The 26821-nt window shown below is 40.0% G+C and overlaps 1 protein-coding gene across 1 annotated transcript in view; it reads left to right on the top strand.

The window, feature by feature from the left end:
- The window catches only part of CFAP99 (cilia and flagella associated protein 99), a 166342-nt gene that overhangs the window by 92849 nt on the left and 46672 nt on the right, over positions 1 to 26821 (top strand). Inside the window, exons 6-7 of the mRNA XM_044681773.1 lie at positions 22100 to 22174; positions 24742 to 24813. Coding sequence (XP_044537708.1) covers positions 22100 to 22174; positions 24742 to 24813 — 147 coding nt within the window. The remainder of the gene's footprint in view (positions 1 to 22099; positions 22175 to 24741; positions 24814 to 26821) is intronic.

Raw genomic sequence — 26821 nt, 5'->3', positions numbered from 1 at the left:
CTTCTCCTTCTCCTTCTCCTTCTCCTTCTCCTCCTCCTTCTCCTTCTCCTCCTCCTCCTCCTTCTCCTCCTCCTCCTTCTTCTCTTCTTTTTTTTTTTAAACCCTTACCTTCTATCTTAGTATCAGTTCTAAGGCAGAAGAATGATAAGGGCTAGGAAATTGAGGTTACGTGGCTTGTCCAGGGTCACACAACTAGGAAGTGTCTGAAGTCAAATTTGAACCCATGGACTTCCCATTTGCTGGCCTGGTTCTCCACCTACTGAGCCACCTAAGCCGACCCAACATCTCTTTTTAAAAAAACAAAACAAAACATTTTGATAACTTTTTTTTACAATTGGTTTCCTTGTAATCCTATGTATTTTATTTCGTTCATTGAAAAACATGATTCTGAAAAGGTGTCTCCACCAGACTGCCAATAGGTTCTATAATCAAAAAAGTTGGAAAAGCCCCTGCTCTAGAAGAATATCCAAACTCTTCATTTTGGATTGCCCACTAGAAAATTCTCAAGGCTGATGTTGCTCAAGAATCTCCCTTTTCTGGCTAAGACACTAGATTATTGGGTCATGCTGCCTACAAAATCAAAATTCTCTCTCCTTGAGGGCAGCTGGTTGGTTTAGTAGAGAGAGAACCAGGTCTAGAGACAGGAGATCCTGGGTTCAAATATGGCCTCAGACACTTCCTAGCTGGGTGACCCTGGGCAAGTCACTTAATTCCCATTGCCTTGCTGTTACTGCTCTTCTGCCTTGGAACCAATACACAATACTGATTTTAAGGTGGTAGATAAAGATTGTTGTTGTTGTTGCTTTTAATTCTCTCTTCTCTACAGAAGAGACTAAGATTTAAGCACATTATCCAAGAATTCTCCTGTCAAGCTGAATGAACATGCATATGTTAACTTCTCACCATGTGCTTCTGCAACAATTCTCTTCTGAACTGAGCTAGCACCATCTCTCAGATTGGTAGAAGCCATTCTCTGGTCTTTGACCAGAGCTGGAGACAGGCATATTGCCTGCTTGCCAGTCCCTGTCAGACTTTGTTTTCCTGAAGAATTATGTCTCACCCTTTCACGTGGAAGATGTGAAAGGATATCACACTTTATTTTTACAGGTATACAATTCTCCCATGTTTCTGCCTCCAGGCTGCCATTAACAATCCCTTTGGCCAGGTAGCTATGTCCTTGCACAGGTTGTAAACCAGGAAGGCCAGGCAGTTCTGCCAACTCACTTTTTCCGTACAGAAGGGAGGGACAATTGCTACTCTCCTCTATCAATACCCCAACCTTCCTGGTCAGTGAATCGTGATGGAGATAGCCCTAGTCCCTGAAACCCAATCAGGAGCCATCCGACCTTCTCAACAAGGCACCAACGGGTATGCCCATATACTCCAAAGAGAAGTGCCCATTTGGCACCCCCAAACAAAGGCTCACTTCTCTATAAAGTCATCATGGCTCAGTAGCTCCTTTCATACACACAAGCAGAAGAAGCCACAAGGGAGAGGCCCCTTGCAAGAGTTTCAAACATTGAAACCAATTGGCTCTGTGATAGGGTCAGTCCAAGGAGCAGTGGCACCACTAGCATATGCACAGGAAGGAATTAATTATTATTCAATATATTATTCAAAATGTTATTCAATATTATTATTCTTATTAGAGGAAAGCTACAAGGGTAATCCACCACTCTGCTCCCACCAGAGGGGAAACTGAGTTGCTAAAAAGTGATTATAGGTCCAAGCTAGGTGGCTCAGTGAATTAAGAGCCAGGCCTAGAGATGGAAGGTTCTGGGTTCAAATCTGGACTCGGACACTTCCTAGTTGTGTGACCCTAGGCAAGTTGCTTAATTCCCATTACCTAGCCCTGGCCACTCTTCTGCTTTGGTACCAATACACAGCATTTATTCTAAAATGGAAGGTAAGGGTTTAAGAAAAAAAACTGATTATAAGGATAAATTTCAAGAATGAGATGAAAAAATTAAGGAATAAGTAGTCCTACACAAAAAAGAAAAAGCCATCAACCTCTGCATAATGCCATCTCCTTTCTCAGATTAGCCCTAAGTTAGACTCTGCCCTGTTCCTCTACTTACCTCAGAAAGAGGCTTCCATCTCCAGCCAGCCCCTCTAGGAGAATAAAGCCTTAAATGGAGCTCTGCTGGATAAAAGATTTTCAGAAGGTTATATTGGTAGAGGAAAGGATATACTGAATGTCTTTTTTCTCTTAAAAGTAGCCAGCATGTCCATTTTTGTGGCCCAAAATAAAATAACTATTTTCACTGGTTCAAGTATAATAAATCATTATTCCAAAATGGAAAACAAAAACAAAAAGAACTGGTCTTGAAACCTGAGTCACCATACCCCTCTTCAGCCTAATGCCTGGGTCTCTGTGACCTTAGCAAACAGTCCTAGAGATTTAAGACTTTGTTTTCTTGAAGAAATATGTCTTAGTCTTTTGCATGGGGGATGTGATTATTTACTGTGGCATTTTTTAACATTCTCCTTGTGTTGTATGTGGTAGGGGATACATAGATTTTTAGAGCTAGAAGTTGTCGAATAAGACACCATCTAAGAAGTCCAAGAAGCAAACGGATTCTTAAACAAATTAACAAATTAACAAAAAAAATAAACAAATAAACAGTTAAAACAAATAAAAAAGGCACTGACTTCTAAATCAAAAGACCTTGATTTGAATACCATTCCTGCTACTTCTCTGATTGTAATGTCTCTGGCTCTCCATTTCCCCTCTAAAAAAGGGAGGGAAGGAAGGGTTGGCCTCAATAGCCTCTGAGACCCCTTCCAGCTCTTACACATATGAATGATCTTGCAAACAAACCCCAACCTCCCAACTGGTGAGCATTCGGACCCTATCCTCAGTAAGTGCTCTCTAGGATTGATTATCCCTATTTTACCGTTGAGGAAATTGAGGCAAGCAGAAATTAAATGCCTTGGCCAGGGTAGCTAATAAGGCTCTGAGGTCAAAATTGAATTTATGTCTTCCTGACTCTACTATACCAACTACTACTTCAGCTGAGTACCCCAAGACTGAGAGCTAAAAGAGAGAGAAAATAAATCAAGCCAGATTTATGAATGGGTATGAATGGGAAATTCACCAAGAAGGGCAGTCAGGAATGATAGTCAAGGAAACAGGTCCAAATGGATCCCTGGGCACTAGGTACCCTAAATTTGGTGATTTTTTTTAAGCCCTTACCTTCCATCTTAGAATGGTTCCAAGGCAGAAGAGCGGTAAGGGCCAGGCAAAAGGGGTTAAGTGACTTATCCAGCTAGGAAGTATCTGAGGTCACATTTGAACCCAGGATCTCCCATCTCTAGACCTGTCTCTCCATCCACTAAGCCACCAAGCTGCCCCCAAATCTGATGATTTTTGTGGGGTCAGATTTTAGAAGGGGCAAAGAGTTTGGACCTGGTTTAGCAATAAAGATTAGAGAGGGGTACCGATTAGCTAAGGATTTAACTCTACTCTGCATCATCCCATAATAGAGAGCATTGTTTATAAGGTCTGCAAAGTGCTTTACCTCATAGGAGCTTCTCAACAACCCCAGAAGGTAGGTTCTATTCTTATCCCCATTTTGCAGATGAGAAAACTGATGCTAAGAAGAGTTAAGTGGCATGACCAGGGGGACTTAACTAATGATAAATGTCTGAAGACCACACACCTCCCAAAAGATGGGCCAGTTTGACAAATGTACACGGACCCCATTAGCAGCATAATTCTAACCTCAAAAAGGGTGGAAACTAAAATTCATATCCTGTGCACTAGCCCCAGCTGGAAAAAAAACACTCAGTCCCGTGCATTGCTCTGTGCCCTCCTTCCAACAAGTAAAACACTTAATAGTATAAGGGAGGCTATAAACAGAGGGGGGAAAAAATCTGTGATCAGAACCCAAACAAATGATGCAAATGAAAAGTGTCAGTAGGGCTTTGACTTCAAATTTCTGCTCTCAGCTGGTCTTTAGGTCTTCTGAACCACCTTCCCCTCCTGCCTCCACTGGACTGTTTTCATAATATTCTTATGTTATGGCTGATTTTCTGCCAATGGAAATCATGCAGGAGACGGTTTAGATAATCACTCTAAGGCTGTAGGCAACGTCCGTTCTAGTGCTGTGCCAAGACATCCTAGATCCCACCCCCACCCCTTTCTAACTCCCTTCCCTAAACTATCTCACTTTAGTCTCTAAGATTTCTTGCCCTTACAGAGGAGCGAGGCCTTTCAGATCTGGCCTCCCAGAGGCTACCCGTAGAATGCTGGGCCAAAAAAATAAAATAAAGGTCACCATGTTCCTGGCAGCGTGTCCTACATCGGATGCTAAACCAAAAGTGATGACATTCATTCTGAATTTAAATTCTAAAGTCAGTTGACCATTTCCACAGAATAGGGAAGTCAACTAACCTGAAAACCAACATGCATTTAGACTAGGCTGGGCAGAGAGCTTAATGAAAAGGTATTTAGTTGGACCTGGGCACCCACCACCACCACCACCATCATTTAGAGCATGTATTTTTCTTTCCTAGTCCTATTATTTTCATTTATGTAAGGAACTTTCTAGTGAGGAAAGTTTCTATACTAAAGTAAATCGGTGACTGTTCTGAAGTATTAGAGAGTCGACTAGGACAGCAAAACATTTCATGATTCAATTGGCCTAGGGTCTTATAGTATGTGTCAGAAGGAGAAAAAGGTATTTTTTAAAATTTTATTTTCATTTTTAGTTTAGTTCCAAATTCTCTATCTACATCCCTTCCCCACTCATTGAGAAGGCAAGAAATATAATACTCATTATACATTTGAAGTCATACAAAACATATTTCCAGGGAAAAATCAGGAATCATGTAACCATGGAAAAATATTCTAAATAAATAATTTTTGGAAGTAAAAAAAAACAAAACATTTCCATATTAGCCACTTTGCGAGAAAAAAAGATGTAAGCAATGAAAATAAAGCAGTAAATATAAATTATATAAATATAAATTATAAATTATAACTAAATAAGCAATGAAAATAAAGCAATGAATATAAACAATATAATATATAAATAAGCAATAAGCAATGAAAATAAGTAAAGAAAAATGTTTTAGTTTGATGTCAGAATCTATTCTCTTTCTAGAGGTAGAGAACATTTTTTCATCGTGAGTCCTTTGAAAGTGTCATAGATCACTATATTAATCAGAACAGCTAAATGGTTGACAGTTGATCATTGTATAATTTTAATATTACTACGGTCATTATTCTCCTAGTGCTGCTCCCTTCACTTTGCATCAGTTCATATAAGTCTTTCCAGGTTTCTCTGAAACCATCCCTTTTGTCATTTCCTACAGCACAATAGTATTCCATCACAGTCATATACCATAACTTGTTCAGTCATTCTCCAATTGCTAGGCATCCCCCATTTCCACTTCTTTGCCACCACAAAAAGATGTCATAAATATTTTTGTGCATATGGATTCTTTTCCTCTTGCCACCAAACAGATGTATGAAAATATTTTGGTGTATGATAACAAAGGTCATACCCCTTGGATGCAAGCCATGGAGAGAAATATCTTAAAAGACCCCTTAATAAATCAGATGATGAACTTCCCACAACCACAACTACCTTTAAAAGATGATGAAGACATGAAATTCCATTCAACAACCTCTGTTAAGTGAATACTGTGCTCTAGGCTGGGGTTACCCAAATAAACACTTGGGCTTGCCCTGAAGGAGTTTGCAAATTGAATTTAAGGGAAAAGACACAAGTAACTCTAATTAGGAAGAATGAGATTTGTAGGAAAGGAATCTAAGTAATGTGTTTAGGAAATATTTAGCTGAGAAGCAAAGCATTAGAAAAGTCTTTCTGGAGGTTTTAGTACCTGCATTAGACCTTGAAGGAAGATAGGGACCTCAACAAGGGATTTTCATTAAGAAAAACCTTGGCTAGAAAGTTGGAACATGGTGAGAGGAAGGCAGTGGCCAGAGGGATAAAATAACTCAAAACAACGTGTAAGGATCAGCTGAAAAAATTGGAAATGTCTAACCTAGAGAAAAGAAGACTTATTTGGCAGGAGGGATTAGGGAAGGACATTATAAGTGTCCTCAGGTATTTGAAGGATTGTCATGTAAAGAAGGGAAATTACAGCTCTATCTATCCTGCATTGCCCTACAGGCAGAATTTAAGAATAGTGGGTAGTAGTTGCCAGCAAGCAAATTTCAAGTTGATAAAAGGAAAAATGTTCTAACAATGAGAATTATCCATATGTGGAATGGGCTGCCTCCAGAGGGTAGAGAATATGGTCCAAAATGGAAACAGGGCTGGATCTGGTATAAAATGACTTAGATCTAAACCCTGATTGTGCTGCCATTTAACCTGAGGGAAACCTTGGAAAAATTCCCCTCTCCAGACCTCAGTTTTCTCAACTGTAAAATGAGAGTTGGGGTGACTTCAAAGGTCCTCCTTTTTTGTTGAGTCATTTCAATTGTCGGATTTTCTTGGCAAAGATTCTGAAGTATGTGATTTCCTTCTCAAAGTCATTTTACAAAGAAGGAAACTGAGGCAAATAGGGTTTAGTGACTTACCCAGGGTCACACAGCTAGTTAGTGTCTGAGGCTGGATTTGAACTCAGAACATTAGTCTTCAGGACTTCAAGCCCAGTGCTCTACCACTGTGCTACCTACCTGCTAAGGTGATTCTAATATCTCTATACAAGACACATACCACTGATTGCATGAAGTATGCCTTAATAGCTGGTAAATTCTCCCTTATTTTTCATCCTCTGACTCAAGATTCCTGAATTTCAAATCAAAAACTTGTATCCACATTTTCCTGTGGATACTTTAAACTTGGACATCTTGCTTCCCTTCTCTGATCCTCAGTTTCCTCATCTGTAATATAAAGAGACTAGATGGGGTGATTCAAAGGCTCCTTTTAGCTCTAAATCTATTATCCATGTTTCTTTGATCCTCTCTGCCCAACAAATCCTAGTGCTTTGGCATTAACGGGATCGAGCAGCATTTATCATCAAATCTGGCTTGCCTCCCTTGTCCTTGAGGGTGTTCTACTTGGGTTGGTTCCCAAATTGTATTTTTCGAATTGTCTGCTCAGCATTTTGTAGCAAACTATTAACTCTCCCCTTGTTTGAGGCTTCGTTTCCATATTCCTATTGTTTCAACCATTATCATGCTTTTAAAAAAAATAAAGATTTCCCGTTTGTACTCTTGAACAAAGGGACTTGTCTTTATGGACCTTGATTTGCAATAGTCTAGACAAGCCTTCTTTTACCCAAGTGGTAAGGTCCCACAATGACTACTCGCACCCAAGTCCCCTGAGGAAACAGAAAAGGGTTCAGAAGGATTGTCAAGGATGCAGTTGTCACTGACCCTGTAACATGATCATCATCGACCAGTATTTTGGGTCTAATACCTGCAGCAACTCATAGCACCATCCTACATACAAGACACCTGACACCTTCTCTCTTTCCCTCCACTCTTGTTACCCTATTCTCCCCATGGAAACCCAAACACACAAGGAAAAGGTGAGTAGAAAAGCTCAGAGGTACATTGCTCTGCCACAGAAAAATCCAATTTGCTCTTTCTTTCCCTCATTCCAAAACCCATAGCTCTAACTATAGTGTCATAGGCTGACCTAAAACCATCCTCAGTTCAGCTCAGTGCAGAGTGATGAACCTGGAGTCAGAAACTGTTGTTATTCAGCCATTTTTCTGTTGTGTCTGACTCTTCATGACCCCATTGGGGTTTTTTGGCAAAGATGCTGGAGTGATTTGCCATTTCCTTCTCTAGCTCATTTTACAGATGAGGAAACTGAGGCAAACAAAATTAACTGACTTGTCCAGTCACTAGTATATATATATATATATATATATGTTCTGCTGATTCCAAACCTAATGCTTTATTCACTATACCACCTAACTGTCCAGAGTCAGAAATATCTAAATTCAAATCTATATGTAGACATTTGTTAGCTACCTGATCCTAGGCAAGTCACTTGCCTTGTTACATCAGTTTCATTATCCATAAAATGGGGATAACCAATAAACATTTATGAAGAACCTACCATGGGCCAGGCATCATGCTAAACAACTAGGAGTACAAAAGAGAAATAATCAGTCTCTGCCTTCAAGGAGTTTATAATCTAGTAGTAAGGATACTATAAGAATGAGGCAAACATCCCCCCTTTTACAAACACCCTCCTTCAAGGAATTTATAATCTAATAGTAAGGATACTGTAAGAATGAGGCAAACATCCCCCCTTTTACCTCCCAGAATCAGGGTTATAGGGATCAAATGAGATGATATTTTCAAAGTAATTTGCAAACTTTAAAGTGCTTCTTAAAGGGTAACTATTATTTATATGCTGCTTTCAGGAAGCCTTAAATGGGAACAGAGGCTGATGGACTCTTTAGGGTTCTTGGCAGCCAGCGTTACCTTGTTGTTCCCACTGATCAACCCCTTGATTATGGTAAGAAAAAAAAAAAACTACTTCACAAGTACATTTCTGCCTCTGGGTGACCTTGAGCCACTCTCATCTCAGCTGATTATGCAAGAGATTTGTTGAAGGGGAAAAAAAAGAGAAGGAGGCAGAATCCAAGTAAATGAAAGACAAGGCCAGGCCCATACTAGGTCCCAGGATTAACTTTAGAACAGTGGTCAAGATTCAAGGGATTAAAAAGAAAACTGATGATCAGAGTAGACATGCAAGGTAGCAGGGATTGGAGTATTGGAGGTATAACAATTTTTGGAGACTTACTCCACAAAGTTTTGCTTTTCTTGTGGCTATAGGCCTTTCTCCTTTCAACTTGTTAAAACACAGAACTACTAAAGTAGTCAAATAAAACCAAGTCTTTAATCAGGAAAGAGACAGGTCCAATAATCAGCCACTATCACAGAGCCAAGCACCAAAAACTACACAGAGTCAAAACCTTGGGGCTCTGGGGACAGTATTCTGGGAGGATCAATATAGAAGATTCTCCAAAGAACAATAGAACTTGGGGACTTATATACCTTTTGGGAAACTAAGGACAGGGAAGTATGATTGATTGGCATTACTGTAGCTACAAGGAAATGAGAAGTCCTACACAGGATTATCAGGAAGAGGCTGATGCTTTACAATGGATACAAAAGGGATAGGTCCATCCAAGGACTGGGCTACCTTGGAGAGGACTTTGACATGAAGGGAGAAACTAGGAGGGCAAATGGGTACTTAACATTTGATTAGGTCTGCTAGTTCTACCTGAACTGTGACCATTAAGTATTTTAAAGTATATTGTTCAGTCTGAAATGGGTGAGTCTGGATCTTTTCCTCTTGTAGTTTTGATTTCTTTATCTAAAAATTGCCTGTTCATATCCCTTGCCCATTTATCAGTTGGGAAATGGCTTGCTTTTTTGTACAATTGATTTAGCTCCTTATAAATTTGTGGATTAGAGCAGGGGTCAGCAACGTATGGCTCTTTCTGCAGGAGCCATAAAGTCAATTTTTTTTCAGGCACTGTTACAGGAGCGCACACTGTGAGCACTGTACGGCTCTCACGAAATTACATTTTCAAAAATGTGGCGTTTATGGCTCTCACGGCCAAAAAGGTTGCCGACCCCTGAATTAGATCTTGTTAGAGGTTTTTGGTTTTTTTCTCAATTTGTTACTTCCCTTCTAATTTTGATTGCATTAGCTTTGTTTGTGCAAAACCTTTTTAATTTAATGTAATCAAAATTATTTATTTTACATTTTGTAATATTTTCTAACTCTTGCTTGGTCTTAATGGATCTTTCCTCTGGGGCAGTTCTCCAGACAAACTTGGGGTCTCCAGATTTCAGGTTGATACCTCCTACACCCAGTGTTAGTGATGGCTAGACCATGGCTCCCATGCTGCCTCTGACTGGTTCTTCTGCTTCCACTCCTGGCTCTGCCAGCTAAGTTTGGGCAAGTTTACTCCAGTGGGCAGCAATGGAGCATATGAGGTCTATGAACCAACATAGATACTGAAATATGCCTATCAAAATACTCATCAAAAGGCAAAATCCTGTCGCCTGCCACCCAAATCTGAAGTGGACCAGAGCCTAATCTAGGAACAACACTGGACCACAGTGGAGAGGGAAGATGCTACAGCATCCATCCAAGGGGCTTTTTGGGTGGCTCCAACATCAGAATCCCCAGGGTAGCCCAAAGAGCCACGAAGAGATGTTCTTGGGAGGCAAGAGTCAGCGGCAAGATAATTAGTTCCCTGGAACTGTTGCAAAGATTGTATTTGGAGGGTTTCAGTTATAATGAATCATGAAGATATTAAAGATGTATTCAAAAGCTGACCCTAGTGAGCAAAATGCTCTAGGGCCAGACTTATGGATATATTTCTAATATTTCACCTGGTTGACTTCTGAGTCCTTAAATTGGTTGGGTCTTAAAATTTTGTGGAACTTAAAAATCAAACCTCTACTGTTACCTACAGTCTGAAAGCTAGCAGACAAGTTCTAAAGGTCCTTTGTAATGTCAAAGATTTATACTTGCATTTGGATAAGCTGGTGCCAGTGTGCCAGAAAGGAGGTTTCACATGAGTCTCCTTCCTGGGGACTTGGCGGGGCTATTGTGTTACCTTTTGGTGTCAGTACCATGTTATAACTTCTGATGTCATCCCACATCCCTCGTGGCTACAATCCTCAATAAAATCTGTTCAGCTCACTCACTGTCTCTCTCTGACCATCTGAGGAGGAGCTGACAGGCTGACATGATGCTGATTCCTGTGTCTCTTATTCCTATGTCCTTTCTCCTTTAATCTTTAACCCTTCCACCTATATTCTCGCAGCCCCTGGCTTCCCTTCTAGGTCTTTAGACCCACAAGAAGATCATGAAGTGGCTGGACCTCTTCAGTATTGATAATAGCAATAATAGCAGTAATAATATTATAGGAGGGGATTTAGCCCCTCTGACAAAAATAACAATAATAACTACTTTATGGTTTGTTGCGCGTGATCTTCATTGTAACCTCATAACTCTGGGCAAGAATTATTATCCCTCACTTTATAAATAAGCAAACTGAGACCCAGAAAAGTCAAGTGATTTACCTACGGTCACATAGGGTGGGATGGCAGATTTGGGAAGATAATCAGACAGAAGCCCCAAAGAATTTTTCCTTGAGGGTCTCTTGGCAGTCATGAGGCACTAGCTTCTTCCTGCTTTCCATATTCACAAGGACAGTTGACAGGAAGTATATCATGCCCTGTTTAGATTCTTTGAAAAGTAATTTCAGTGAAGGAAAATTATCTCTCTCCAGCCTTAGGAAAGAGCTTTAAAATGCATGTCATGAAATGTAAGAAAGTTGTAAGAACTGTAATGGGTCGCCTGACAATGAAGGGAGAAAATCAGACTTGACCGAAGGGCCTCAGGCTGAAGAAGTCGTTTGAATATGAAAGGAAAAAATCTCTGGGAGACCAAAGCTGCCACCTGCCATATTTTGCAGACAAGTCTGCTTGCTACCATGTTGGAACAAGCAACAGAAGACGGTGGCAACACTTGCTGAAGAAAGATCCCATCTGATAAAGAAATGTGTCTTGCACCCTGGCAATTATACTAAGCTTTTAACGAAGTACATCAGTTTGTTTCAGCAAATAATTGAACTTAGTTATTTTATCAAAAAAATTAAAAGGAACACAGATTCTTGGATCTGCGAGAGACTTTGATGCATTTCAGTCATGCCCAACTCTTTGTGATCCCCAGTGGGTTTTTCTTGGCGAAGATACAAGAATGGTTTGCCATCGTCTTCTCCAGCTCATTTGACAGATGAGAAAACTGAGATAAACAGGGTTAAGTGACCTACCCAGGGTCACACAGCTATTAAATGTCCAAAGTTGGCTTTGAATTCAGGAAGTTGAGTCTTCCTTTCCCCAGAGAGACCTTAGAGGTCCTCTAATCCGGGGATTCTCAGCCTGGGATTTCAAGAGGACTTTTCAAGGAGTCCAAGACATTTCAAGGATCTGAGAATAGATTGCAGAAGAATTAGACAAGAAAAATAAATACATCCTTATTTTCACTAACCTGTAACTATCTTTTCTTTTCTTCAATTACAAACGTAGGCAACAAACTTGATTCTAAGAAGGGGTCCAAAGACCACAGCCAGCAGATTGTCAAAGGGTCCATCACATACTCAAAAAAAGATTTAAACACCCTTGATCTAATCCAACCCTTTATTTTACAGATGAGGAACATGGAACCCAGAAAGGGAGAGGATGCTTGGACAATGTCATAAGAAAACAACAACAACAAAATTTATCATGCAAATTTTTCTACAGTTGACTCTTTAGTGAATATTAAACTTTCCTCTAACCTTATGGCCGAATCTGAGAAAGAAACAAATCTTATGAGCCTCAATAAGCCTGGTTTTTAAAAGGCCGGTGAACCCAGTTTCCAAAAAATGAAATTATTGTTTTTTCTAAAGAATTGAAAAACAGTCAAGGGAGGGAGGTTTCAGGGGCCTTGGTTGTAATTCCCAAAAACCAGGAAAGAAGAGATTGAAATGCCTCTGAGAAGAGACAGGCAGGGCATGGACGTGACATTTTAACCTCCCTTAAAGAGAAAGCCAGCCTACAAAAGAACCAAACCCTGGCATTGCTGGGAACTGCATTCAAACCCTATTGTTTGGCATTCTGAATGGGCCCTCTGTTGGCCTTCTGATGGAAAATACCAGTCATTATTTAGCACCGGATGACAATTCCTGCACGCTGCTGTACAATCCATGGTCTCATGAATTCTGTGAGAGGAGCAGGCGTAGAGTAGACCCCACCCTGACCACATAATTTTTGAGCAGGATTTGGGAGAGAAAGACCACTTAGTCACGGACACAAAATGTCTGAGACTTTGGGGAGAGAGAGTGATCCATGTAAATGGTCTGAGGGATTTCCTGTATTTTGACCTCCTGATTTATCAGCTCAGACATCCCAGCCTCAAAAATCTGCGTTGGCAACCAGCGTTTCCTACTCTTCCTATAAAAACCCTCCATCTTACTCTAGGCGTCTTGTACCAACCTAAAATGGCTTTTCAGTTTCTGCTTGTTTTCCTCCCAATCCAAACCTTCTTGGACCTCCTCTACTCCCACCTAGGACTTGCTCTTCTTTTCCCAGATATATGCTTAATTATCCGTGGGTTGGTCTAACCGTTAGCAGAATAGGAGAGATGTCACAGAACCAGAATTCCCACAATTCCACAGAATCATGGAATTTATAACATGGAAGGATCTTTGGGATTTTCTAGTTTAGTCTCTTCATTTTATACATGAAAAAAAATTGAGGTCTAAAGAATTGTAATAACACACACAAGGTCCCATCATTCAACTGAACTGCTCTCACTAATGTTCAGATTGAATTCTCTGGAGACTATATCTTAATTTATATGTGTTTATTAAACAATTAAAAAACCAGGTCAGAGAAAGAAAAGATACCAGCTTCCTCCCCTCATCAGCACTTGCCCTCTCCTAGCCACCTTCCCCAAGCCAGCTGCAGGGATTTTGAGTGTGCCAGTGCTCCCTTAGCTACCTCCTTTCACCATGATTCCAAAGCAAAAGAAAGCTACTTCCTTCCAGTCCAATTTTATGCTCCTTATGACATCACTTTTCTGAGTCCTGATTTGGCAGATTCTGACCTCAGTCCAGATCAGAGGTGGGTCTTCTAGACACCAGGAATCAGGTGGGACAAGGGGCAAGCATTTTCTGGGGGGCCAGGGATCCAAGAGGCCTCTGATACCGCCCCCTCCATCTTAGGTACTTTGTTGACAGATACTTTGTTCTAAATTTAATTAAAAAGTGGAGTTAAATTGCAACCTAATTCAATCAGACAATGGGCTATTTTCAAATTCAATATGAAATTTTCCTTTAAAATCCTAGACTGATCTTGGGAAAAAAAGAAAAGGGGTGCAAGCTAGTGTTAAATTCTTACAGTGAGGTGGCCAATAATTTCTCTTTCTCTTTTAAACCCTTACTTTCTGTCTTAGTATCAACTCTTAAGACAGAAGAACAAAGGCATTGAGGTTAAGTGCCAGATGCTTTTTGAACCCAGGTCCTCCCAACTCTAGGCTTGGCGCTCTATCCACTGTGCTGCCTAGCTTCCCCAAATAATTTCTTAGTTTCCAAATCTTGATGACTTTTAAAAAATCATCATCCTTCTTGGCCGCCTCCCTGCAGATCACTCCCTCTTCCTGGCTACATGGTCCTCCTGGAGTTTTTGTGATATGGGTCCTTTTGGATTTTCTTCCTTCAGTGGTTTGTGAATTTAATGGGAACAAAGTTAATTAAATCTAGTAATTTATACAGTAAACATTTCAAACTTTTACATCTTTTAAAAAATGCAATATATGGGGGCAGCTGGGTAGCTCAGTGGATTGAGAGTCAGGCCTAGAGACGGGAGGTCCTAGGTTCAAATCTGGCCTCAGACACCTCCCAGCTGTGTGACCCTGGGCAAGTCACTTGACCCCCATTGCCTACCCTTACCACTCTTCTGCCTTGGAGCCAATACACAGTACTGACTCCAAGACGGAAGGTAAGGGTTTTAAAAAAAAAAATGCAATATATAATATCCTTGCTTTTCCACAATTATTTGATTCATATGATTGGCATTGACTTCACAAGATTTTGACACATGTTGTTTAATCATGAAATCATATATCAAATTGACTATTTAGCATGCCTCTAACAGTCTGTTTTCCCAAGTCTGGTCTTAATTATATGAGCACATAGGTTTTTAATGAGATTTAAATTGGCTAGTTTTTCATTATACAAGCAAATCTATCTTTATTTCTTGGTTAAAATTTTTAATTTTTCATGAGAGTAGCATGGTGTGAGGCCATATTATAGTAATCCATTACCATTTGGGAATTCCTATAATTCCAGAGAAAATCTACTTCTTAACATTATCAGTATATGTGTCAGAAATCATCTTTCCTTCAGTGGGGAAGAATTCCAGGCCATATGGAAGGAAAGTAATCTCCAAACATTTTAGGGTGATATTATACAGTCTGGTGAAGATACCTAGATGTAATAGGCTCATCTGGACTTCTGATAATGATTTTGGTTACAGCTTTCAATTTAAAAAATGAGTTTTACCAATAAAAAATATTTTAAAATAATCTTCAGTTCTCCAGTTTTTGTACTACTTTGCCCATGACTATGATTTTTTTCTTCATAAAAATGGTAAATAGCTGGCTTTTTTCCTTAACTGATTTTGTCACTATTTTTCCAACATCAAAAAGCCAATACTGCATTATGGAAGAATCATTACCATTTGGAAATTCCTATAATTCCAGATCTCTGACAAGGTCTTTGAAGGTTTTCTGAGGATTGGCTCTTTTGCTGCGATAGTTGGTCTATTCTTTACGTTGCTATTTTTTCAGTAACACTTTTCCTCTTTGTTTTGGCAAGGCTGATCCTGTTTCATTGTGGACTTGACTGATCCTTGCAGTGTTTGACATCTCCACACCAGCAGCCACAGCAATATTTCTAACAATCACTGAAGTGTGTTTTTTACAAGCTACAACTTTCGCACACTTTGTTGGAGTAATATCCACTCTAAACCCCACAAAATTAGGAGAAACTTTAAGAAGTTTTCTTGTTCAGCTTCAGTGGCTGCATATTATCTCTAGAAGGAACAAACCACCCACCCTCTATTTGGCATTAAAGCCCTTCACAGTCTGATTTCAACTTATCCTACATTTCCACCTAAATTGATTGACTTAATCTTTCCTACACGCAGCTGTACATATAATTTACCTAGATATCAGCATAGGAATTGTTAAAAATCTCTTATGACATTTTTATGGACAATATGGAAAGATGTGGGCTAGATGTTAATGTGCTCGAGTGGATTTACATCTGATTGAATGATCTGGCCCAAACACTAGTCCATTCATGGGCTACCATAGAGCCCTGGGCCTTGATTCAAGGAGACCCGAATTCAAATCCAGCCTCTGACACTTACTAGCTATGTGACCTTGGGGAAGTTGCTTAACCTCAACCTCCTTCCATTTCCTCAAATGTAAAATGGAGATAATAATAGCATGTACCTCGCAGGGTTGTCATGAGGATCAAATTAGATGGTATTTTTTTTAAGTGCTTAGCACAATGCTTGTACCTATGTGAAGATAAAGAATTTAATGAATGAATGGTTCATTTATCATTCACTGAATGATTCAATGCCAGCTTAGAAGGAAGTCTCCGATGGATTGCCCTTGTTAAGATTAAAATTCTCTGGAGGCATATATTAATTTATATTCATTTTATTTATTATTATATTATATTTTAATTTATTATATATTACATATAATTGTTTATTATATTTAACAAAACATATGATAATAAAATATACTAATTTTGTAATAAGTATATTTTATATAATTATTAACTTATATCATTATGTTAATTATTAGTATTGGTGTATTGCTATATTAATTTTAATTATTTTATATATTGATATATTGATTTATAATTATTTATTAAATAGTGAAAGTAGACATTTTCTAGGTCTCCCTGGTTGGACAGACTAGACTTCAGTCTGGGTCAGAGGCTGGTGTTCTGGATGCCAGGAGTCATGTGGGATAAGAGGCAAGTGTTTTCTGGGATGCCACAGAACCACAAGAACTGTCCTTAATCAGAGACGCCTCAGAACCTTAGTTCTTAACCCAATCAAAGAGTGAGTGTGTGTGTGTGTGTGTGTGTGTGTGTGTGTGTGTGTGACCAAAGTGGATTTTTTAAACTTTCCTTTTAAAAAGGAAAGAGAGGTACAGATTTATGTTAAATTCTCACAATCCCCTCTCTGATAAAATCAGTCCATATATAATATATCTATACATTTCAGGATTATCTCACCAAGGGTTCAAGAGGGCCTAAAGAGATATTACACATTTCATAGAACATTTAAATACATTTGGATGTTTTTTAACATATTAAAAATGATTGATAGATACAATGACAAGGAGCCATTAGGGGCATATTCCCCTTTTGGGGGGGCACAAGGGTTTTACAATTAAGATAAAATATAGGCACATGGGAAGGACAGAAATAGGTAGAGAGCCCAACCCCCTACAGTTCAGTTAATTATATACAAAGGCTCACTCAGTCTCATGATGTGGTGTCTGATTTCTGGAGACATCTTCTATTGATGTCATCTTTTAGTCTGTCTGGATCATGATGCTCTTCACAGCATCTTCTCCAGGAGATCTGCTTTCCTGGTTTAGGTTATTGGTGATATCTTTCCCTAAAAGTGCTTAATCTATGGACCTTAATGATGAAATACTGCCCAGATCTAATCCTAAATACAAGCATATACACAGCCTGATGGTGACACATTGGGTTTGGTTTTGCTTTTATTTTTATTCTTTTTGTGATTAGGAATTTTGTAGGTAAACCTTAATCTAGCTTACTCTGTTGAAAAAATGCTACCCTTATTTGGTACTATTTTCTTCCCAGCATTAAACCATATTGTACTTTCCTCTTTGGTTCCCCTTTCTGATGACTGGACTAAGGATAATGCTATTATTAAGGTCCATAGCCAAATAGGGCATATTCTACCCCAAGGCAAGGCCATTGGATCTTTGGATGCTGGTTGTGTTGCCAGTTCCATCAGAGCTCTGTTTTATCTTGGATAACAATTCCATTTCATAAAAATGAGTCTTTGTCATAACTTGAAGGTCATATATTGCCAAAAGAAACGTTTTTTGCCCCTTTTGCTTTTGTTCTATGCCATATCAGTAATGACAGGTAGAGCCCATTTACCTTGATTCCAGATAGACTAAAAAGATGACAGCAATAGAAGATGCCCTCAGAAATCAGACACTACATCATGAGACTCTGAGCGAGCCTTTGGATATAATGAACTGAACTCTGGGGGTTTGGGCCCTCCATCAATTTCTGTCCTTCCCATATGTCAATATTTTATCTTGATTATAAAACTCTTGTGCCTCCCAAAAAGTGGAAAGTGCCCCTAATAGGTCCTTGTCAGTGTGTCTATCAATGATTTTTAATATGTTAAAAAAACATCCAAATGTATTTAGATGCTCTATGCAATATATAATATCTTTAGGCCCTGGTGCACCCTGGTGAGATAATCCTGAAATGTATAGATATTATACATGGATTGATTCACTGGGGAGACTAGCATGTCTCCCAAAGAATCAGAGAGGGGATTGTGAGAATTTTACATAAATCTATACCCCTTTTTCCTTTCTAAAAGGAAAGTTTTAAAAATCCATTTTGGTTCCCACATATACACCCCTTTGATTGGGTTAAGAACCAAGGTTCTGAGGCTTCTCTGTATAAGGAGGACACCTTGTGGTTCTGTGCCATCCCAGAAGACACTTGCCTCTTGGTCCCACATGACTCCTGGCATCCAGAAAACCAGCATCTGACCCAGACTAAAGTCAAGCCTGTCCAACCAGGGAGACCCAGAAAAAGGGACATCACAAAAGAATTTAAAAGATCTAGGGATAGGGGGCAGCTGGGTAGCTCAGTGGATTGAGAGCCAGGCCTAGAGATGGGAGGTCCTAGGTTCAAATCTGACCTCAGACACTTCCCAGCTGTGTGACCCTGGGCAAGTCACTTGACCCCCATTGCCTACCCTTACCACTCTTCCACCTATAAGTTAATACACAGAAGTTAAGGGTTTAAAATAAAAAAAAAAGATCTAGGGATTTTGAGAGACTTCTAGCTTTATATAAACCACAGCATGATATTTAATCCCCCCCAAAAAAGCTTTGTTATTGTTGAGTTGTTTTTCAGTTGTGTCTGATTCTTCACGACCCTATTGTGCGTTTTCTTGGCATTTCCTTCTCTAGCTCATTTTACAGATGAGAAAACTGAGGTAAACAGGGTTTAAGTGATTTACCCAGGGTCACATAGCTAGCAAGCATCTGAGGCCAGATTTGAATTCAGGAATGTGTCTTCCTGACTCCAGGCAGAGGGCTCTAGCCATTGTACCACCTAACTGCCCCTCAAGAAAAATGAATGCTGCATTAAAAGAAGCATAGCATCTAGGGATGAGGAGGTGACCATCCCTTTCTATTCTACTTTGGTCAGTCCTCTACTTTGGTCAGTGCTCTGAAGCATCACATTTACTTCTGGATGCCACTTTTCAAGAAGGACATTGAGAAATTAGAGCAGTGGTTCCCAAACTTTTTTGGCCTACCGCCCCCTTTCCAGAAAAAATATTACTTAGCCCCTTGGAGATTAATTTTTTAAAATTTTAGTAGCAATTAATAGGGAAGATAAATGCACCTGTGGCCATCACCGCTCCCTTGGATCACTGCAGCACCCACTGGGTGGGGGGGGTGGCGCCCACTTTGGGAATCACAGAATTTAGAGTAAGCAAACAGGACGTTGAATGGCTTCAAGTTCATACCCTATAACAGTGATGGCGAACCTTCTAGAGGGGCGGGTGATGTGAGAAATGTCCTCAGGTGCTCATGGAGAGGAAGAGGGGAGCAGCCCAGCCCCAAGTCCCTCTGGCTTTCTAGTAACAAACCCTGGTGAACTCTGTGCTGGGACGACTGCACACACACCCACACAAGTCTCTGAGTGCCCCACTCTGGCACATGTGCCATAGGGTCACCACCATGGTCCTATAAGGACGCGGGGCAGGGGGGGAAGAAATATTGAAGTTTTAGTCTGAAAAATAGAAGACTTATGGGAGACAATTTTTGCTGTTTCTAAAAGGAAAAAGAGATTAGACTTATTCAACCCAAAGGCAGAATTAGGAGTCATGATTAGAAAGTACCAAGAGGCAAATGTAGGCTAGATGACAGGGAAACTTTAGAACCAAAAATTTAAGAGGGTGCTTCAGGAGGTGGCATGTGCATTCTCCTTAGAAGACTTCAAGTGTCGAAATCTATTTATCATCTCCAGATAATCTGGTAAGGACTGATTAGTTGATAAAGAAAGAGGCAGGAGACGATCTTGACTTTTAACCCATGGCTGCTTTTCCCAAGTGCCATTGAGTCACAAGTTTATTGTATATGAAAATTCTAAATCCCTTTCACCCAGAAGAACAGAGAGAGTTTTGCAGCTTCGCAGACATTGCAATTAGTTTAGACAACACACAGAAACTTCAGAAACTTTAAGGTGAAGATAAGAACCAGGCTGGACTTTCAGCTATGTGATTATCAGCAAGCTATGACTGAGAATACCTTTCTCAGGGGTGAAATGCCCCTGCTACTAAGGTTTCAGCCTTGGCTTGCCAAGCAGCTACATTTCTTACCAAAGGGGAAGAATGTTAACCTCTTGACTACTGGTTTGCTAAGAGCTTAAAGCTTTCCAATAAGGCTACAATACTTTTCAACAAGAAAAGGTGTGGATCACAAAAGGGGTCAAAAGAGGAATCTCATATTTTTATCTATTTGAGACTCTGTTTCTCTTATTGGCCTCCCACATTCAAGCAAAGCCCAGATGACCACTTGTTGAGTTTTGTAGTAAAGGGTTTTTGGGGGCAGAGGTTCAGGAATGAGTTAGACTTGATAGTCACTAAGATTCCTCATACCACTGCATTTCTGTGAATTAGTATCACGAAAGACTTTTGAACGTGAGACTGACGTTTCATGGTTAGACCTAGAATCAGGAAGATAATTTTGCCCAGAAGTTCTCCTACCTGCTTTCATCCATTGCCATTGAGTAACTTCAGAGTGTAAGAGATTAGCACCCTCCTTAGGGTTATGGTTTACAGTGACTGCTCTGCCATCCTAATGCCCCATCTGCACTGGATCCATTACCCTAGTCCTGGAGCTACTGAGAGGTGGCAAACCCAGGACCAGACATCAGGTTTTATAACTGCAAGTCCAATGCTGTTTGTATGGCCTTATTTTTATCTCCCCTACTGGAAATCCTAGGCAAAAATAAATAGTAGCTCTAATATAAAGTTCATTGAACTGTACAATGCATTGATTAGAAGTAATTTCTGATTCAGCCTTGAGTTGTAGTAATAATGACAACTTCATCAAAGAGGCCAAAAATATACTAACAATTCTACCTTTCAGTTGAGTTTTTCTGTGGCAAACATGATAATGGTAAGGGAGCCTCCAAGAGCTAGAATAGTGTCCCTTTTCATTTTTCTACATTATTCATTTATGACTACTTTTTTTTTAATTAAGTATTTTTCCATGGTTCCATGATTCAAGTTCTTTCCCTCCCCTTTTCCCTGCCCCCTCCCAGAACCAACAAGCAATTTCCCTGAGTTATACATGAATTACTACTCAATACCTATTTCCGTATTATTAATTTTTGTAATAGGGTAATTTTTAAAAACCAAAATCCCACATTCAATATCCATATCTCTCCATCTTATTTTCCCCTTTTGATCCTACTCTATTCCCTTTCACTCTGTTCCTCCCTACCAGTGTTTTGCTTTTTATCACCCCCCCATTCTCCCTCTCTCCAATTACCTCCCCTTTCCCTTGTCTTATTCCCCTTCTGCTTCTCTGTAGTGTAAGATATAATTCTACACTCCAATGAGTATGTTTGTTTTTCCCTCTCTGAGCCAGTTATGATGAGAGTAAAATTTAAATATTGCTCATCACCACCCTTATCCTATGATTTTTCATACCTCTTTATCCCATTCTCTCTCCCCTTTTCTCTCAGTGCAATCATCTTTTTCACCTCTTGATTTTTACATATCATATCATATACATATTATATCATACATATATAATTTCATATCATCACATTTATACACACATCATATCATCATACATTATCATATACATCATATCATCATAATCAGCTCACTTCTCCACCCTCTTTCTAAGTATATGACTTCTATCTGCTCTACTGGTAAGAGTAATTTTTGAGAATTACAGATATTCTCTTTCCATGTACAAACAATTTGACCTGTATGAGTCCCTTAAATTTTCTTTTTTTTACTTATCTTTTTAGGCTTCTCTTGGGCCTTGTGTTTGGACTTTTTTGTTTAAGTCTGACTTATTTCTCAGGAATGCTTAGAAATCTATCTTATTGAATGTCCATTTTTTTCCCATTTATGATTACTTTTTAAAAAATATTTTCATTATTTCATTATACATTAGTATGATATAATTATAGAGATAAATATGTAGTTGTAAAATATCATATTTATATACATTCTTATTTTTATTCCTAGGCATTACTCCTAGAAGCAAACTTGGAGCCATATAAGTGTGCAATCATCAAACAAGATAAAAAAGAACGAGAATTGGTAAATCAAATCAATAAACACTTATTAAGCACCTACTAAATCCTACTCCATTTTCTGTATTATATCATTACAGAGTGGAGTCAAAACAGGGGCCAACTAGTCAGATCAATGGATTGAGAGCCAAGCCCAGAGATGGGAGGTCCTGGGTTCAAATTTTGTTTCAAACACTTCTTAACTGTGTGACCCTAGGCAAGTCACTTAACCCCCATTGCCTAGCCTTTACCACTCTTCTGACTCGGAACCAATACTCAGTATTGATTCTAAGGTGGAAGGTAGGGGTTTAAAAAAAAGCCAAAATAGTCTTAATGCGTAACAGTATCTGGGCACCATTGGTATATATAGTTATAGTTATAGTTATAGTTATAGTTATAGTTATAGCTATACACTAGGGAAAGAAGAACCAGAATTTGTCATAGATGTGGAAATGCCCAAGGCAGGGAGAGAGAAGGACTATCCTCCCCACATTCAAGGAGAAATAAGCCTGGAAATAGGAGAGAAGGCATAACCCAGAGACCAAGTGGAAAGATTATAGAATACTAACAACTAAAATGTCAAGATGAGGTGTGATTGTCCACTGTTCAAGACTAAGGGAATCTGCCAGACATTAGGAAACCAAGACATAGAGAGGACAGGAAAATCACTTCTTTTTCTGATCCCCCATTACTTATCCAAGCTTAGATCTTTTCTGGATCTGGAAGCTTCTATGTCGTGCTCACCATGCCCTGAGGAGGTCTTCAGGAAGTTCTGTTGTCTCCTGCAGACAACATGAGGGCACTTTCTCTTTCTTGGTTAGACTTGGTGGGGTCTCAGAACTGTATTCTAAGCATAAGTCTACCCAGAGTACCATAAAACCAGCTTTCCTCATCACCTGTTGTCCCTTTTAATGGACCCCCTCACAATCACACAGACATGAAAGCACATCCTTTCCAGGACACTAAGGAGGAAACATCTCTCTCCCCTCTCCTCCACCATGGACCAGTGCCCATGGTCCAGCTTGGGCAGAAACAGCCACAATGAGTAGGTCCAGCCTCTGCACACAGGGACAGAGTGCCTCCACAGAACAGACCCCATGCTTAGTCCAAAAGACTCCTTCTGAAGCCGGGGTAGCAGGGAGGGCACAAAGAAGCAGCAAAGAAGAGACCCTCAAGGCTGCCTGGGTTGACCCCCTCTGGACAGGAGGGACAGTTCCTGCAGACTGAGTTGAAACTGTTGGGGAGATGTGGGAGAGCCACTATTCTGAAGCTTAGAGGCTCAGTCCTACTGCATGAACATCCCTACTATGGATCAGTGTGCCCTGCAGTGTCTGAGACCATGCCAAGCTATACTCTATGGGGACTCGAATCTTTTGTCACTTTGTGACAAAACTTTAAGGTGACAAAAGGAGCAGGAAATAAATTTATCTGAATATAGAGACTTACACAGGGTACCAGACTTCAGATTTTCATTGTCACATGAACAAATCAATCATTAGGAACCAGGATTTGGGAAGAGACCATATATCTTTAGGAATATGGCAAAGCCTGGCATTTCTTAGATCTCCTTAGATCGTCCTGATAGAGACTGATTATGCAGGACTTCAGGTAGGTTCTGGGACGACTTATTTCTAATATGGGTCTTTTCCTATGTCTTGCCCTCTAATTATATCCCCATAATTTTTTCTCCCACTCCTTCTGAGAACAATAACATTGAGATTCCCTGTAGGACTCCTATCTCAATTTGTATGCTTCTTATGGAATTCATTATTGTGACAATGAGAGACTGTCATAAACATCTAAGAATCCTAGTTTTGTCCACACAGCCTCCTAACCTGCAGTAATGATGATGCATTCCCAAAATGTAGGCTGTTTTTTTCCAATTTGCAATTTCTCCTTGACAGCTGAGAGACCCCTCCAAATTATGTACCCTCCATGGCAAGTCAAGATATGACTCTGGACACATAGGATCAGTGGCTTCCTTTTCATTTTTCTTTGTTTGGTTTGTTGGGTTGTTTTTAATTCCACTAGGGGTCATCTTGCAATTGTTCAAGATTTTATTATATCCTGTGTGAGTCAGAGTTGACCCATGCATATAATTAGGAAAGGGGAGCAAAAGGGCAGTCCCTGTATAGGGGGGATGCTGTCTAAATTGGAAGATTAACCCCAAAACCATAATAGGTTGGTACTAGGTTGTTTTGGGAACACTAAGATGCAAGAGCAAAGACTCCCAGGCTTGAGACCTTGTACCAGATGGTACCACGACAGCTGATAGCCTATCTAACTCATCTTCCCCAAACCACTGTCATGGTTGCTTCTATTCCCCAGTGCCTTTTCTACAGTCATATGTCCTTGAGGCATATCAGTGGCTCCTCCTGCCTCAGATGAGCCCACAGAGAGAGGCTTGTATAAACTTTCCTGAGATCATCCCTTATCTAAGAGCAGATCCATATGAAGGAGAATGAGGCCATGCATCGTGAGGAGGGTTTGCAAACTTCTGTGGAGGCTTTGCAAAATCCCTGCATTGAACATTTGAGTTTGGGGGGTCCAATTATAACACCCCCCACATTCATGTCTCTCTTGAAACTTTTGCAGAAACCGCTACCTGAATACAGGTTCAAGGCAGCCGCGAGAACGAGGGCGAAAGTTCCGTTGGTTTTCTATGAGGTATGTAGACGCCTTTCAAGGCTTGAAGCTGTATACAAAAGATAATTGTCGATGACCTCTAGAGGTCCTTCTGGCTTTAAGTCCACTTGAACATCCTGGTATTCTAATACTTAAAAGGAAGCCCCACTCCTATCCCTGAATCAGAGGCAAAGGAGCACCGTGGAAAAAATCCTAGATTTGAAGTCAGAAGGACCTGGATCCCAGGCTGGCTCTTGGACCTTAGAAAAGTCACTTCCTTTCTCTGGACAGAATAATACCTGCACTCACATAGCTCTTGTAAGGAAGATGCTTCAGAGGCTAGAAAACGCCAAGGAAGAGCTAAGAAGCGACACTGGCTTTCAGCATCTTGTTTTGGGTGAATGGTTGGAGAAAGGGTTGGGGAGGAAGGCTGGTCCTTCCTCCAAAGTCCTAGTGGGGAGGAGCAGCTCTGAGAGAGTGAACCCCTGCCATTTCTTCCTTTCTAGGCTTTTCTTGTCCAAACTAAAACAGTGCTTTCTTATCCCCGCTCTCTTCTGCACGCTCTCCCTCCCCATTCGGATGGAAGCTCTTTGAAGGCAGGAACGGTCTAGTTTTGTATTTATACTGTCCCTACCCCAGTGCTCAGCACTCCGGCTTTCCATACCTTCTAGTGAGAAGGAATTTTTCTGGATTCACACACTCGTGTCCCAAAGTTTTATGTCTACATGCAAAACCTAGTTGAAGGGCTTGTTTGGCTACAGGAGAGGGGTGGGAGGAGGGAAGGGAAAGAACATGAGTCATGTAACCATGGAAAAATAGTCTAAATTAAATAAATTTTTTCAAATAAAAAATAAATTTACCATCATAAATGTAAAAAAAAAGTTTTATGTCTAATGAGTTAACTAAGGTATAGGGCATGCCTTATGAGTGCTCTGGAAGCATAAGCTTCGTGCCTTTACCTGTAAAATGGGTATTGTTTTGCTTGTCTTTCTCAATGAGTGAGGCTGAAGGGAGGGAGAGAATTTGGAACTCAAAAAAATTATTTTTTTTCTAAAACACTTACCTTCAGACTTAGAATTAACACTGTGTATTGGTTCCAAGGCAGAACAGTAAGGATTGGGCAATGGGAGTTAAGTGACTTGCCCAAGGTCACACAGCTAGAAGATATCTAAGGCCAAATGGACCTCCTGTCTCTGGATCTGGCTCTCGAGATTGACTGAGCTACCTAGCTTAGCCTCAGGAACTCAATTTTTTTATTTAAATATTTTTTCATGGTTACATGATTCATTTTCTTTCTCTCCCCTCTTCCCCCACCCCTTCCAGGAGCAGACAACCAATCCCACTGGATTATACATGTATTATCATATAATACCTATTTGCATATTATTCATTTTTGTAATTGAGTCATCTTTTAAAAACCAAAAGCCCACATCCTATGCCCTTATAAACAAGTGATAAATCAAATGTTTTCCTTCTGAGTTTCTGCCCCAAAAAAGGAACTCAAAATTTTTAGATAAATGTGGGGAAAAGAAAAAACCCCACACACCATAAAAGCATCCTTATACTTACCATTGTTTACCATTCATCCTAGAGCAGGGTGGTCCAGGGGAAAGATACATGGAGACCTTGCTCCCATTAATTAGCCATTTATTATTATTATTATTATCATTATTATTATTAAGGACCAATTATGTGTCAGGCAATGAGCTAAGCACTTTTTACAAATATCCTCTCATTTGACCCTCACAACAACTCTTGGAGGGAGGTGCTGTTAGTATCCCCATTTTACAGTTGAGGAAACTAAGTCCACCAAGGTTAAGCAACTTCCTGTAATACCAGCTCTGCTAGGACAGAGATGCCCGGGGGACATTGGGCAAGCTTTCTGGAGCCCAGCTTCCTCCTTGGTCACACGCTGGTTATAACACCTGCTCTGTCCAGTTGTATTAGCTAGCAGATCTCAATGCGTGCTTTGCAGAGCTGCAAGAGATACAAGGTCCAAATGCCAGATATTGTTATGGAATTTCACACTCTTATTGTGAGAATAAAATGA

The sequence above is a fragment of the Gracilinanus agilis genome, chromosome 6 (genome assembly GCF_016433145.1).
Source record: "Gracilinanus agilis isolate LMUSP501 chromosome 6, AgileGrace, whole genome shotgun sequence".
NCBI classification, from domain to species: domain Eukaryota; kingdom Metazoa; phylum Chordata; class Mammalia; order Didelphimorphia; family Didelphidae; genus Gracilinanus; species Gracilinanus agilis.
Note: the sequence above shows the minus strand (reverse complement) of the source record. Positions and strands in the feature narration are given on the sequence as shown.